This window comes from Cherax quadricarinatus, chromosome 15 (assembly GCF_038502225.1).
Source record: "Cherax quadricarinatus isolate ZL_2023a chromosome 15, ASM3850222v1, whole genome shotgun sequence".
NCBI classification, from domain to species: Eukaryota; Metazoa; Arthropoda; class Malacostraca; order Decapoda; family Parastacidae; genus Cherax; species Cherax quadricarinatus.
The window spans coordinates 9,382,166-9,396,818 of record NC_091306.1 but is presented as its reverse complement, the minus strand read 5'-3'; the positions used below and the strand labels follow the sequence as shown (position 1 = coordinate 9,396,818).

Here is a 14,653-nt window from a genome sequence, read left to right as displayed (position 1 = left end):
ACATATGTCATTTTACCTCCCATAATAACAGTCATAAACATAATGCTTTATATTATTTTAAGAATTTTGCTTTACATTATTTTAGTATGTTGTTTAAAGAGTTTTATTGGGCAGGTCGTCATATATGAGGACCTGCCCAACAAAGGGTTTAAACTGCTTCAGGCTTCATGAATAAAAGTCACAGTAGAATTCCTGGAATAGTTCACCACTAACCTGCCATTTGGCACTGCAAACTGAACATTTCTCTCCTTCCTGAACTATTATCATTTATAAATTGATAATGGTTCAGGATGGACTGAAAGGTCATCTATTATACTTTTCCAATTTGAAAGTCACTTGTGAAACCTAAGTGTTCATAACAAGCTAAAAGAAATAATAGATTAAAATTATAATCTTGTGGAATTGTTAATTATAAATTTTAGTCTGTCTGCAACAAATTTTCCAAGGGTTATTTTTGCTTTCAGTGACATGAACAGTACTGACGATGGTGTCCGCGCTGGCTTCCTCTTGCTCACCCTCAAAGATTACAACCTGGGTCGCTCCAACACCTTCTTAGGGGAAGCTCTCGTACCCCTGGCAGACCTTCCATGTGTGGACTCCTCGGAAGTGTACACAGTCCAGAATACTCGCCTCAAGATGACCACTCCAGGCCTAGACATAGGTACGTCGAAGAATGTGTTAAAAATACCATGGATGAAACAATTTTCCGCTAATCCTAAATATGGAGAAGAAATGTTAAAGAATGTTTTGGTCCATTCTCGATCATTATTGTTCAGGATGAGCCATTTTCAAGGCAATGAATCATGAAGTATTGGGAAATTAAACGGCTAGAACAATTGGAGAAATTAACTGAATTTCTTATTGAGTTTTATATATATATATATATATATATATATATATATATATATATATATATATATATATATATATATATATATATATATATATATATATATATATATGTCGTGCCGAATAGGCAGAACTTGCGATCTTGGCTTAAATATCAACGCTCATCTTGCCATATAGGACAAGTTAAAATTTGTGTATGCAATAATTTCGCCAAAATCATTCTGAACCTAACGAAAAAAAATGTTTCACTGTGTTTGTTTAGTATTAAATTACTGTAAACAAATCTTAAATATATTTAGTTGGGTTAAGCTAAAATAAATTGCTCTTGTTATAATAAGGTTAGGTAAGTTTTCTAAGATTCTTTTGGTGCAAAATTAAAATTTTTTACATTAACATTAATGAAAAAAATGCATCTTTAAACGTATAAGAGAAAATTTTAGAAAGGACTTAATTTTAAATGAGTTCATGCTAATTGACCAGTTTTACATATTCGGCACGACATATATATATATATATATATATATATATATATATATATATATATATATATATATATATATATATATATATATATATATATATATATATATATATATATATTGTTAAACATAAATTTATATATACTTCTTTTCATGCAGGATACAAATCCCTGAGAGCATTGCAGTTCAGGACGGCAGACAAAGTTGCTTCGACATTCCTCAAGAAAATTTCAAAACGACTAGTAGATCCCAAATCCAAAATGAATACATCACTTCGACCAGACGAGGAGAAATCGAGATCGAAGAGTCCCACCCTAAGAGACAGACTGAAGTTTTCTTGAGGCTAAAGTGATATACGTTACACAGAATACCATGAGGTAATAGACGCTTCCCCAGTATAGGGAAGTTAGCAACGACTCAAGTTCGGATCCTCATAGTGGAATCTGAAACCAGGGCAGAGGCATTAAATCATAGCAGAAGGGGATCTGAATGTCTTGAAGAGTAACACTGTCACTAATGATTGGCGTTGGTCTGCTTGAGTTACCTCACAAAATCAAACATTTTATAACCCCTTGGATTTAGAATAAAGTGGCTCTTATTGAAAGTTGAGCTTCAAAATACGGTGTAAAATTTTTTAACACTGATTTTTGTATACGTAAATCCATTTTTTTACAAAATGCCCAAATTTTCTAAGCTTTCCTGTATGTCTATAAACAGAGGTGTGAGAACAGAGGTGAGCAGACAGGTGTGAGCAGCAGCTCTGAATAAGAGTGTACAATACTCAGGCTTGTACCCTTGCGTATAACTTAACATTAAGATGATTATCTTATCTTCTCTAGTCTCTCAGTATTACAAGAAAACCTGTTTATCCAAGAACACGTTTCTCTTACCATGATATAGGCAGAGAAGATATTTCCCGAGTGCTGTGTCATGTTTATAGATTTTTTTTTGTATAACATACATCAAATATTTTTCATAATGCATCACATTTAGAATTTCATTCTTGTATATATGTATATATATATATATATATATATATATATATATATATATATATATATATATATATATATATATATATATATATATATATATATATATATATATATATATATATATATATATATATATATATGTATATTAATAATAATAATAATGATTGGAAAGAGTACCACATCCTTACTTCAAACACTCAGCTAAGTTTGTTCCAGTAGGCTCTCAAACCAGGGAAAGTAGTTACAGGTTTATAAACAATATCTTGTGTCAAAAGAAGGACTTCTTCGCAAAATAACGTTTTAAAATGGCAGATTTAAACAAAAGGTTTCGATTTGAATATTTGTTTTTAAAGACTCTCTCCTGGGACTGTTCTTCCCGGGTGTAAATATGTATATTTTTTTAGTTGGTCATTGCATATATATATATATATATATATATATATATATATATATATATATATATATATATATATATATATATATATACACACAAACACTGATCTCTGGCTGAAGGAGACTCGAACCTACGAACCTTGGAGAAAGGTACGCAGTGCTTTACCAATCTACCCACACTGGACCAATACCTTGGAGTCCAGTTCACGCTAGACTTTGATCCAAGGCAGCCAGCTTTCAGGCTTACAGCTTTTCATCCCATCCCCTGCATGCATCAGCCTTACTAGAGATATTAACAATGCTGATGCATGCAGGGGATGAGATGAAAAGCTGTAAGCCTTCTCCCTGAAAGCTGGCTGCCTTGGATCAAAGTCTAGCGCAAGCTGGACTCCAAGGTATTGGTCCAGTGTGGGTAGATTGGTAAAGCACTGCGTACCTTGTTCCAAGGTTCGTAGGTTCGAGTCTCCTTCAGCCAGAGATCAGTGTTTGTGTATATTTCGCCTGCTCTTGCGAATTCCTTGCATATATATATATATATATATATATATATATATATATATATATATATATATATATATATATATATTAACATGAGCTTTAAGTCGTATGAGAATCTCACTTAGCAATTTTTTTTGTGACGTGCGCCTGGATGAGCATTGTCGTGAAGGTTTATCGCACTGGGCGATCTGTGCTTTATAATACTCTTTAGTATTCTAGGTGTTGAACTAGTCATATTGGTCCCAGATGCTCTGTGAATACATATCTGACTTATTTTAATGCTAAATATAACTCATTGTTTTATATGCTGTAAAAAATAAATATTTATGATATATAATGCGTGTTTTCTTGCAGCCTAAATCACTGGAACATAATTATATTTAAATTCTTTTGCAAATCTTTCGTCTGACCAATTCTGCCTTCATCAAGAACATCAGATTATAAAAACATATAAAAAATGCACTTATGACTTGAAAACATCCAGAATGTAGACATTATATATATTATTTTCAAAGTTCCAGTCCAGCTGATCAGTTTCTCTCATTCTCATGACAAATATTTCCATGACCACTTTAACAGCACATCACATGGCCATACTGCAAGTGCATGACAGTCTAAAAACCTACACTCGCCCATTAATTAAGCTCACTGGTTTCTGATGGATGTTCAAGACCGGAGTCTTGCAAAACCATCTTAACATCCACCTACGACCTACACACCTTCACAATGAATCTTCGCCTGTGCTAAGAGCCAAACTTTTCAACAACCTATCATCCGCTTCTTCGGTAATACCTTTTATACCACAACACAGAGAAGAAAAGACACAAGTTGCAGAACAAGCCTTTTTATTATTTGTTTCGCTCTACACGGAGCGAAACATCTTGTATTACAGCTTTTATGTTTCTTCACTGTTGTGGGTAGTACGTCATCAGGGGCACTACTACGCCGTCTTCTAGCTTCCTCGCTAGTTATTCCCTGCGCATTATAATCATAACTAAGCGCTAAACCCATAAGGATCCTAACAGCGCTGCTATTCTCTGCATAATATCCACACCACACACACTAGACCGGGCGCCATGATTTTTCTTATTCTTTTTATTCTTTTGCATTTTTCTATTCATGAGGAAACGCTAAACCCTCAGGTGTTATTCGAAGCCTTGGGAATGGCAGGTAGATCAGGTTTGATCCAAGAAAAGAGAGGATAGCTACAGTTCTTGGATCAAGAGCCCTTCAACAGCATCAAGGTCTCCTCAGCGACGGGTTATATATACACGACAGCGCTGGCACTGCTAGATACAAATTCCTCTTTTTTTTTTTTTGCTTTTATTGACAAATTTTGTTATTACCACACATAAATATTCACTCCAGGTACTCTCTCTCTCTCTCTCTCTCTCTCTCTCTCTCTCTCTCTTTCTCCTGTTATTCATCTCAACTTTCATAGATGCGTCTGTCTACAAACTTTCAATATCTAAACGCACTTATTTCCTCCATTCTAACTAATCTACTCAACTCCATTTTTTCCTTTCCCTGAACATGTATTTACTCTCATCTCCTTGCTCTAATTATTTGTGTATTTTTTTTAGCACGCTCTTTCAGACTTCTCCATTAGTTTCTCCAACTTTATGTTTTGATCCCCCATTCCCCCCCCCCCCCGCAAGAAAAAACAAACACTTCATCATCAGCCCACAGCAACTGCGATAACTTCCTTATTTTAAATAAGCCTGACACTGTTGCAGTTACTTATTTTACAATAATTTCTATAAATAAATCGCTGAAAGTATTATTTCACTTTTTTTTTCAACTGGTAGAATGGTTCACTCTGCCTGTTGAATATAGAGAAATCACACTAAAGATCGCTCGGTCGCTAACTCACTCAGCTCACACTCTGAGGTCCGGGGTTCGAATCTCCTCCGGTACTGCTGGAAAATATTAGGGACGTGTTTCGATAAGACACCTGCTGTCCCTGTCCCTGTTCACCCATCAGTTTAAAATGGGTACCTGGATGTTAGTCGACTGGTGTGGGTCGCATCCTGGGACAAAACTGACCTAATTTGCCCTAAATGCTCAACATGACAAGCGGCTAGAATTGTATACCTTGTACATGTACTTGTAGTAAAATAAATATATTATTATACTTAGTTTGGTTCTAACTTTGCTAGCTATATTCTTGGTATTTTCTGTATTTATGTAGCTCATTTACTTATATATTTATCAAACTCCTTGTTAATTAAGCTGGAGAGAACACAGTGAAATATAATTGGATTATTATTGGGTACAGGCGGTGGTCATTTTTTTTTTTTTTGTCAGGAAACAAGACAATTGTCTAACCAAACAATACCACGGGTGGGGTTTGAACCCGCTGTCAGGGAGTCTCAAAACTCCAGACCGTCGTGTTAACCACTGGGCCAGCTAGCTTGGACGAACCTTATTGAAGGTAGCTGGCCCATTGGCTAACACGACGGTCTGGAGTTTTGAGACTCCTTGACCGCAGGTTCAAACCCCACCCGTGGTATGGTTTGTTTGCAATCGTGTTATTACGATTTCGTGAGCCAAGACAATTACTCGTTAAGTGGTTAATCATTCGCTGGTCTGCCGTTGCCAAGACTTCACCCGTGTTTATACAGCAAAGCTTCGCTACACAGTAATAACCTAACTACAGTCAGTAATATAGAGATACGCTATACTCCTGTCGACTATTATATAAGAGGTAATTAAAAGGCTATCAACTACACAGGTCATTAAATGGAAATCAAGGTAAACTCTTAGCATATATTGTCATGGTTTGAGGCAGACATGATATACTGTCATGTCTGACCGTATCTGTCAACATATTCCCAATTTCATAAAATAATATCGTGTTATTGATGATATACAGTACTGACACGTTGATGAATAAGATACATGTGCAACACTTTGGTATCTTTATTGCCAGAACGTTTCGCTTGCACAACAGGCTTCTTCATTTAAATACAGGAAAACACTGGAGACAGTACAGGTGACGGCGGTCAGTCCGCTTACCAAGGCTGACGGACTAATCACGTTAAAACTACTGTTTCTACTGTCTTCAGGCTGGTGGTGCTATACTACGTAGTGGAAGCACCTTAAGAAGAAAAGCGAAAAAAGTAAGTTGAGCAGAAATGTGATTGTACCTGAGCAATTGTGTGTTCTTGGGAATACTTAAGTCTTCATTATTTCATCGCCAGTTATCAAGTGCTCAAGACTGAAATTTTTCGTTTAGGAAACATCGGATTAGTAATTTTAATAATTTTCTATCATGATTTTTTTTTTGGCTGAATCAGGTGAAAGAATTTATTTTCTGTCATACAGTATCGACTTAAATTAAGATTTTAACAACTTTTTAAATACCCTTACCTTTGAGGCTGTCAGTTATTTAGACATATAGGACAAGTATACTCATACATACTCCTTTCAGTGTATATAACCAATGGAGAAAAAAAAATGGGGAGGGGATTAACTAAATAGTTGAAGGTAGACTAAATTCAGGAAAAAGATACACACACAATTGATGTTTTATTAACTTTAGCCAAAAATATTTAGTACTAGTGAGAGAAAATACACATTTTTAAAGCATTAATAGAACATTAGTTCTGCCAGAATAAATAAATTTTGAAATAATAACCTTCCTATACAACCGTTCAAAATAGAATATAATAAATGTTAGTACAGGTGATTACACCTCTTCCATACTAATGTCCCTCAAAAATCATCGACACCATGCCTAACCACCATGCTTTTAGCTCATAAGACTGTCATTCCCATTTGCTCCCTTGGGGCGGGGATGGCAGACCAGAGAGGCCTAGCTTGTGGCTAGGCCTGGGGACAGTTGGTCCCAAAGATGAGGAGGTACTTGTGCCTCCTCCCATGGGAGACTTCGGTCTCAGACACTCCCTAGAGAGGGAGCCAAGGCCGGGCCACCACTTGGAAAAGGCCCGGGCCGGGAGAATACCGGCTAATCTTTAATAATAATAATAATAATAATAACTAATGTCCTATTCACAAACCAGTTCATTTAAAAGTGATCTAAGGCTGCTGTAGCTGTTCCTTTTACATCACGACGTGTGCACGGTAAAGAGCCTTTCCTGGACTGCTGAGGATCTGATACCCAAAGCTTGAAGTGCTAGGCGTTGAGCTAGGTAATCTGTAAATGGAGCTGTTGCTGCTGAGCGAACCGGGGACACTGCTGGAGGAATCCCAGGGCACTTTGCAGTAACATCGCTGACCATCTATTGAATGTTGTCGAATGACGAAGCCAGGTTTCTGTAGCAGGAAATGAACATTGAATCATACGTTCTCAACTAGTCACAATGTAGAGTGAATGACTTACGTACAGTGGATATCTTTATTAGCAACGTTTCGCCCACGTAGAGGCTATGTGAAAGCTCCTACCTGAACGAAACGTTGCCATTAATAAAGGTATCAACTGCATCTGTCACTTCCTATGCACTGCAGGTATTTACTAACCACTGCGGATCCAGTTTCACTATTCCGTGGCTGGGACAATTCACAACTAACACTAGAGTTAGAAATGTAAACTAGACGACGTTTCGGTCCGTCCTGGACTTTGTAATGGTCCAGCACGAACGAAAGACTAATCTAATTTAGAGTTTTAACTTGTGTATATCACGCGGGAGCTCCCCAAATAAGTTAGTTCTCACTTGTGAGATGAATAAACCAGTGCTTCTGCATTTCCTTAAACACATGAACTACTTACACACATGACAGTGTCAGGTTTTATTCGTCAGGAAAATAAAACAGTGCCTCCTGACACGGGTCTTAATCTGTTGCTCCCATAAGACAGCTTTCATCTGTAGCCTAACTGAAGATTTTGAATGCATATATTTGTCTTCACTGATATTTCAAAGAAATGTAAAAGAAAGGTAATGGATATATCCTTATTAAAATTTCTTATCCAATAAGTAGAAGTGGGTTCTAAACTGTTTTGATTTTTTATTAATATATTATTATTTAAGTAGCGTTAAAACGAAGGCGTGTGTAATGTTATTGCATATTCCCTGGAATACTGTCTCAGAGCTGTACTCACCTGTATGTGGTTGCAGAGATCGAATCACAGCTCCTGGTCTCGAGTCACAGCTTTGTGTGTGTGTGTGTGTGTGTGTGTGTGTGTGTGTGTGTGTGTGTGTGTGTGTGATTGTGTGTGTGTGTGTGTGTGTGTGTGTGTAAGGAATACCTTCATGTACGTACCAGATCAGCAGCCCAGATCTGGTAGCGATCAGTATGGATGAAATCTGCAGTGCCACCCACCACCGCCAGGGTCATCATCAGTGCCATCCTGAGAACACACACAAAAAACTTCGCAACTTCAGATGTATTACTATTCTTGTTGCATTCATGGCGGAGGGCTAAAGCCACAAGGGTCACCCACGGTCTGGAAAGGAAGGGAGACAGTATCACTCCAGCAACTCCTTGACATTCCTCCCTCTCTCCTTGAAGGAAACTGCTGAAGGAACTTTTTTTTTTAACACGGGTTCAACATTTGCAGAGATGGCAATTAACTAGTTAACTTTGAATTAGTTAGGATGGTTAATGGGGTTTAAAACCTCTCGACCAAACGAGGGTCTTAAAGGCTACATGCATAACTAGAGAAATAGCTGTAGGAATGTGCCAGCTGTCTGTATTTTTCACTTCCACTCTCCTTCTTTTTTTCACTTCAAGCTAAAAGTTCTCGAGTCAGCTGTAGTTCATGATCCCATTTCGAACTCTTCACGGGACTGGTGGAATAATTTCTTCCTGACCCTAACTTGGTTAGTCCACCTGACCTTGCTCCACCTGACTTTGTTCCTGGACGTGGGTCAGTAGCTTGTGTATATTCTGTATCTTCTGTGCACACTTCTGTATCCTTTGCACACTTCTGTATCTTTTGTCTGCTAAAGAGGACTTCAGCTGTGGTGTGTGCGTTCATGCGCGCGCACCTACACACGTACATACATCAAGAGTCTACACGTATGTTGGCAATACCTACCTTTGAACAAGGAAACTCTGGCTATGAAAAATTGCTATCCTCTCCCTCTACATCATGGAGTACTATAATACGCTTGGAACTCACCTGTACATCGTGGCGTACCGTAGTACCGTGGTCTTGTGCTGGACACGACCACCGGACAGCGACCAAACTCCCACCCAGCCACGCTGCCAGGCTGACCATCACTGCCACCTGGTAAACCATAAAACTCAACAAGGCGCGCGCACACGCACAGGTGTTTGCAGTTTTTCACAATTTAAAAAAAATTGTTGTAATGATATACCTTTTAAACACCAGTTAAGCATTAACATCTTCACCTCACGTGATTAATGAGTTATAGCGTTGCGGCTTTGTATGTTACAATTTATTCGGCGTATGTCACACTCCCATATAGGCTGCCTCCCAACCAGCGAACCAGGTGCTAAGGGTTTAACGATCGATAGGGTATCCGTCGTTAAATCAGTACCTTGGTTCATTGACCAATCACAGGCAAGCCCGCCAAAGCTGAAGAAACGTGGTTCACTTGCGGAACATATTGACAGATTTACCTACCTGCTGGTTGAATACGGTGCACTCTCTCTGGCTTCTGCTTTGCTATTTATCACTGTGGTGTACACTTATTATTCTATCTGTACATACTGTACCTAGTGTACATACCTGTACATAGTGGGTTAAAGCAAATTACGCATTATAGTCTACTGCTGAGTTTTTTGCTCCAATTCCCATTATGACCAGGTCTCGCAAGGAATTCATTACCTGTATTTGTAATAGGCGTATATGTACACTGGTGCACATGTACACTGATATCGACTTTCCTGATACTTCATATTAGTACTCTTTCAATTTATCCCGCGACAGGATACAATAATATCATCCCATGACGACCCTATTACTGCATACAGTCGTAAAAAAATGTTTCACGTGAAATCTAAAACATAACAGGTAAGTTTGTGACTCATTAGCGTCAAGCCTCACTGTATTAAAGTCAAATCGTTGTATTAAATATACAACCAATAAAACTTAAATACATTTGAAATTTACCTGCTCAATGTGACCGGTGATCCTGCCTGTTGCTTATTATGGACCAATCTGGCTGACATGATAGTGTTGCACGTGTATCTCCTGCAATGTTGACTCTGTTTCTTTCTCTGGATTTTAAACTTGTCAGAGAAGAAAATCTAGTTTACACGTGGAATTAGTCGTAACAAAAAGCTACACCAACACACTCATCTTAAGAGTGGGTATTCTTTAATACCCTGATCAAAAATGAAGAAGTTAATGCCTGTTTCTGAGTCATGACGTACTGACACATTGTGAGATGAAGCACAGTATCGTGTTCAGGTATCGGGTTCAAACCTACACAACATATTTGGGAATCTCAAAGGAGAATGCATTTTTTTTAACCAGTGCTGTTCCCACAAATCTTCAAACTTCTCCTCCAGAAAAATGAACAAAATTTTCAGACAAAGCAGAAAGAGACAACTTCGTAGTAACTTTAATTCTATTCAGACCTCCTGTGACGCGATTTTTTTCAATGTTTTACGAAAGTGTTTGGAACATATAAGTCTGGCGCTGAACCAGATGTCAGGCATGCCACATAAATAATTATTTTTAAAATGCTCTTTAAGTGCTGGACCATTTTTTTTCTTTGTAGTTAATCTAGACATTGAGAAAAAAGTTTGGTAAATGACAACATCACTAATTAATTGTCTGTGATACCCAGTGAAAAGTATCTCACTACCCAATATTGGATCCCGAACTGTATTTTGAAAAACCTTACCGTAGTTGACATGCTCGGGGTATTTAAACTACGCTATCAAAAATCAGTTGATTTTGAGTTATGTTACCTGTATACCTGGCTTGTGAGACCAGAGGAAATTTCCATTATGGAAAAACAAATTTCGAGTTGGGATTCTTCAGGATTTCTGTGATCAAATGAAGGGCCTTTCCTGTTATTCCTACTTGCTGTTGCAGTTTGTGGACCAGCATCTAATGTAGTTCACTGTCAAATGCTGTATTAAGAAATTGCAGTCAATGTGGAAATTTTTTGATAATTTTCCTAAATTCAGCATGTGTATTAAAATGTGATGCTGATTTGACCCTTCAAGAAATTTTGTGTGAAGGAGGTAGTGCAGCGGCCGCGGAGTGATACAGAGGAGGATGCCATAGTGAATTAAGGTGTGAGCACTGGTCTGTTAATACTGAAATTTAATCTGGCGTCATCGAGGCCATTAGTGGGTCTTTCGGCCCGAATTTGTAATAGGAACCAGTGTTAATGTCCCCTGCTGAAGAATTAGGACAGGAAATTTCCGGGACCTCCGAATTGTGTGTGGATGATGGTAATACCCTTTACACCTCATGCAGGAAATGTCTCACAGTCAACTCATCTTTTTTTTTTTTTTTTCATTCTTGGCTCCTGTATGTTATATAACTTCAGTAGATTTGTGAGCCAAGATTTTTTTCCTTCTCTAAGTTCGTGTTTTTCGTCGTTTAATCCTCTCATCTTGAGGTCCACCACCACTCCCCTTTATTTAATGTCTTTCATACTCTTCGCTTTTCCAGAATTAAACTTTGGAACCTGGTCCATTGTCCGAATTATAAAGTAGCAGCTCGAAGAGAGGGAGACTGTGCCTAATTCCTTCTCAAGTGTAAACGGAAAGGAAGGCTCGACCTGGTTTACTCTGGTAGAGGGAATGGAATTCAAATTTTGTAGGCGTTACGATGAGTATATCATCAACGTAACGAAGCCAAGAGACTGAGGGAATGAAAGATAAGAAATCGTTCGATTTCACTATGTTCTATGTAGAGATTCGCCGGAACAGCACTCAGTGGGGACCTATAGACAGGCCGGAAATCTGTTGAGAATCTTAAAAAGAAAAGAAGTGAAAACCACCACATACTTTACTGAGGTCTCCCCTTAAGGGAGGTTCCTTGACGCTGGTGAGGGGCTCTTGATCTAGGAAATTGAATCTGTGATCCAATTCCCTAAATTGAGCCTGAATATCTTCCATCCTCCCCCCTCCCCACATGTGCTGTATAGTCCTATAGGTTTAGCATTCCCCATGATAATAATAATAATAATAATTCACTGAGGTCTGCAAAGTCGCTAGCAAGAAGGAAATTAAGACATCAGGACACAATAAAGTAATAATTCTAAGTGACTTTAATTTTAGCCAAATTAGCTGGAATTTTTTGACTGGTAATTTAGTTCAACGACTCAAAATTACCAGTTTAGAGTCCTGGTTAGCAGAAATTTAAGCCTAGGCTGCAGTGCATAAGCGTTCGTAATAAAGCTAGAAAGTGGGTCCCACTTACCTGTGATGAATCCATCAACTGCTACACCTCTTTTGGATCCAGTACACAGGTGCCTTTGTTGCAGATTGATCAAGGCTTTGGGACTGAACACCTACTAAGGCTAAGGGATTGATTGCCTTATCTTCTACTGTGTCCGGTTTATAAAGCTACAGGTTAGCGAAACAATATTAGTAAAGAGGATTGTCCTCATCGCTCTTGGGCCGTGTGGACAGGCTGCGCAGTCGCTCCTGAATCAGCTGGTTTTCTGCACAGTTTTCCTCAGTACTTTCATAATGGCGGAAGGTGGACACCGACGTGTTAACACTGTTTGTCTTGAACTTGTGAAGGGATCGCTGAATAGTCAGTACACCCATCTTTTGCTGACGGCGATATTAAGAGACAAGTATGGCATAGCAAATGAGGAGCACTATGGCGTGTCGTTGAATGGTAGTTCAAGGCTTTTCATCAAATTCCGGCAGAGCAGCACCTATGAAAATATGGTGGCCAAGTACCAGGATGTGGTTAAGCCGGTTAACCCTGGTGTTAATGGATCAAGGTGCGTAATGATCCTTTTGAAGCTGATGAGAGTGATTTAAGGAACGTTTTTGGGCGTTATGGTGCGATACATTTGGCGACATTGGGACGTTGGTGTGATGGACCGCTTGTTGGTATGCCGGAAGGGTCTTTGTCCCTTAAAATGTCCCTAAAGCTCCCTATACCATCGTACGTGGTGATGGAGGACTTCTGTACTCAAGTCTTCGTTACGTACACGGGTCAGAGGCATACGTGTCGACTATGTGGGACATATGACCACATCGTGGCGCAATGTCCTACGCGACGAGGTAGATCAACGAATGATGCAACGAAGCAGCAAACATACGCTATGGCAACGCAGCGTGAGTCTCTGGCATGGGAGACATGGAGTGAGGAGGTAGAGAGGGAGACAGAGTTGTCTTCTACATTTGTGACCCTACCTGGAGTTGGAGAGGACGTAGGCTTGGTATCATGTGGGAGTTCGATACGTGGATAGGGTAAAGTAATACTCACGTAGGCTGGTAGTACGTATAATTACCTATCTCCTTGCTCACTCTCGTATAACTGACTGGCCGCCCACAGTACCCATATGTGAGGGGGTCTTTGAATACTGCTGTGGTCAGCACAATATGAATACAGACAGTGACTCAGGCAGAGACGGTTGGTAGTGAGTCAACTACTGGTACACTGGTTACTGGTAACTAGTTACTACTACTGAGATTGGTGTCGGCGATGGGTGAGGAGGATTCTGCAATTGCTCAGGATGTGATGGAGGCATCCATTCAGGAGGGTCTGCATGAATTGCTGGACATTTCGGCGTCTGCGATGACCCATGCTGGGCTGGAAAACGAGGGTGTAGAGGCAAGGGCAGGAGGCCCCAACGTGCAGGTCGCGTGTGTGGAAGCAGAGAAGGTTGTAGTAGTGGACGTCCACAGGGATACCAGTCTAGAGGAGGATATGGTTGCAGATCGTAGCTCTCCCAAGAGAGCTGCTGTGATAACCGATAGTGATGACGTTTTGACTCCTGGGCAAAGGTCTGGAGAAAAAGCATGGTACGATGTGCCCCGTAGGGGTACGGGTGGAACAAAGAGTGTTGAGCATGTGAAAGGGGAAGGCACGGGGGGGTGTGGGGGGGAGAGGGGGGTGCTTGTCTAGGATCTAAGAGTATTAAGGTGTCTAAAGGCAAGCCTCCATTAAATCCTTCAAGTGTATTACTTTAAATATTAACGGGTTGAAGTCAGTAGATAAATGTAAGAGTCTGGAGGTATTTTTAAAGAGATATGCACCTGACGTCATGTTCCTGCAAGAACACAATTATAAATCATTGGGAGAGTTAATGATTGATGGATACAATGTGTACATGGGTTGTTCTGCACGATTGAAAGGTGGTGTGGCATTGTTAATTAAAGAAGCTAGCCCGTTTTCTCTGCAAAGATTTGAGGTGGGGGAGGAGGGGCGGGTGGTTCGGGTGGATGGCGCATGGGGTGGGGTTCAAGTGGGTTTCATAGGGGTGTACGGGTCTGCGGAAGGAGACATGGGTGTCAAAAATAGGTTCTTTAGGGATGTCCTTGTTTACCATTTAAGATCGCTGCCAGTCGTAACGATTCTAG

At 39.4% G+C, this 14,653-nt stretch overlaps 2 protein-coding genes across 3 annotated transcripts in view; one reads left to right on the top strand and one right to left on the bottom strand.

Moving 5' to 3' along the window:
- Positions 1-3,551, top strand: part of LOC128692109 (uncharacterized) — a 219,840-nt gene extending 216,289 nt beyond the window's left edge. For both annotated transcript variants that reach the window (XM_070085132.1, XM_070085131.1), the window contains 2 exons: positions 465-661; positions 1,488-3,551. In XM_070085132.1, coding sequence (XP_069941233.1) covers positions 465-661; positions 1,488-1,669 — 379 coding nt within the window. In that variant the 3' untranslated portion in view covers positions 1,670-3,551. The remainder of the gene's footprint in view (positions 1-464; positions 662-1,487) is intronic.
- A 3,181-nt stretch (positions 3,552-6,732) lies between these two features.
- On the bottom strand, positions 6,733-9,389 carry LOC138852747 (uncharacterized). Its single transcript, XM_070085366.1, has 3 exons — positions 9,300-9,389; positions 8,438-8,525; positions 6,733-7,492 (listed from the first exon to the last, which is right to left on the bottom strand). Exons 1-3 carry the CDS (start codon positions 9,305-9,307, stop codon positions 7,280-7,282), a joined length of 309 nt encoding a protein of 102 aa, XP_069941467.1. The 5' UTR covers positions 9,308-9,389; the 3' UTR covers positions 6,733-7,279.
- Between the last annotated feature and the right edge of the window lie 5,264 nt (positions 9,390-14,653).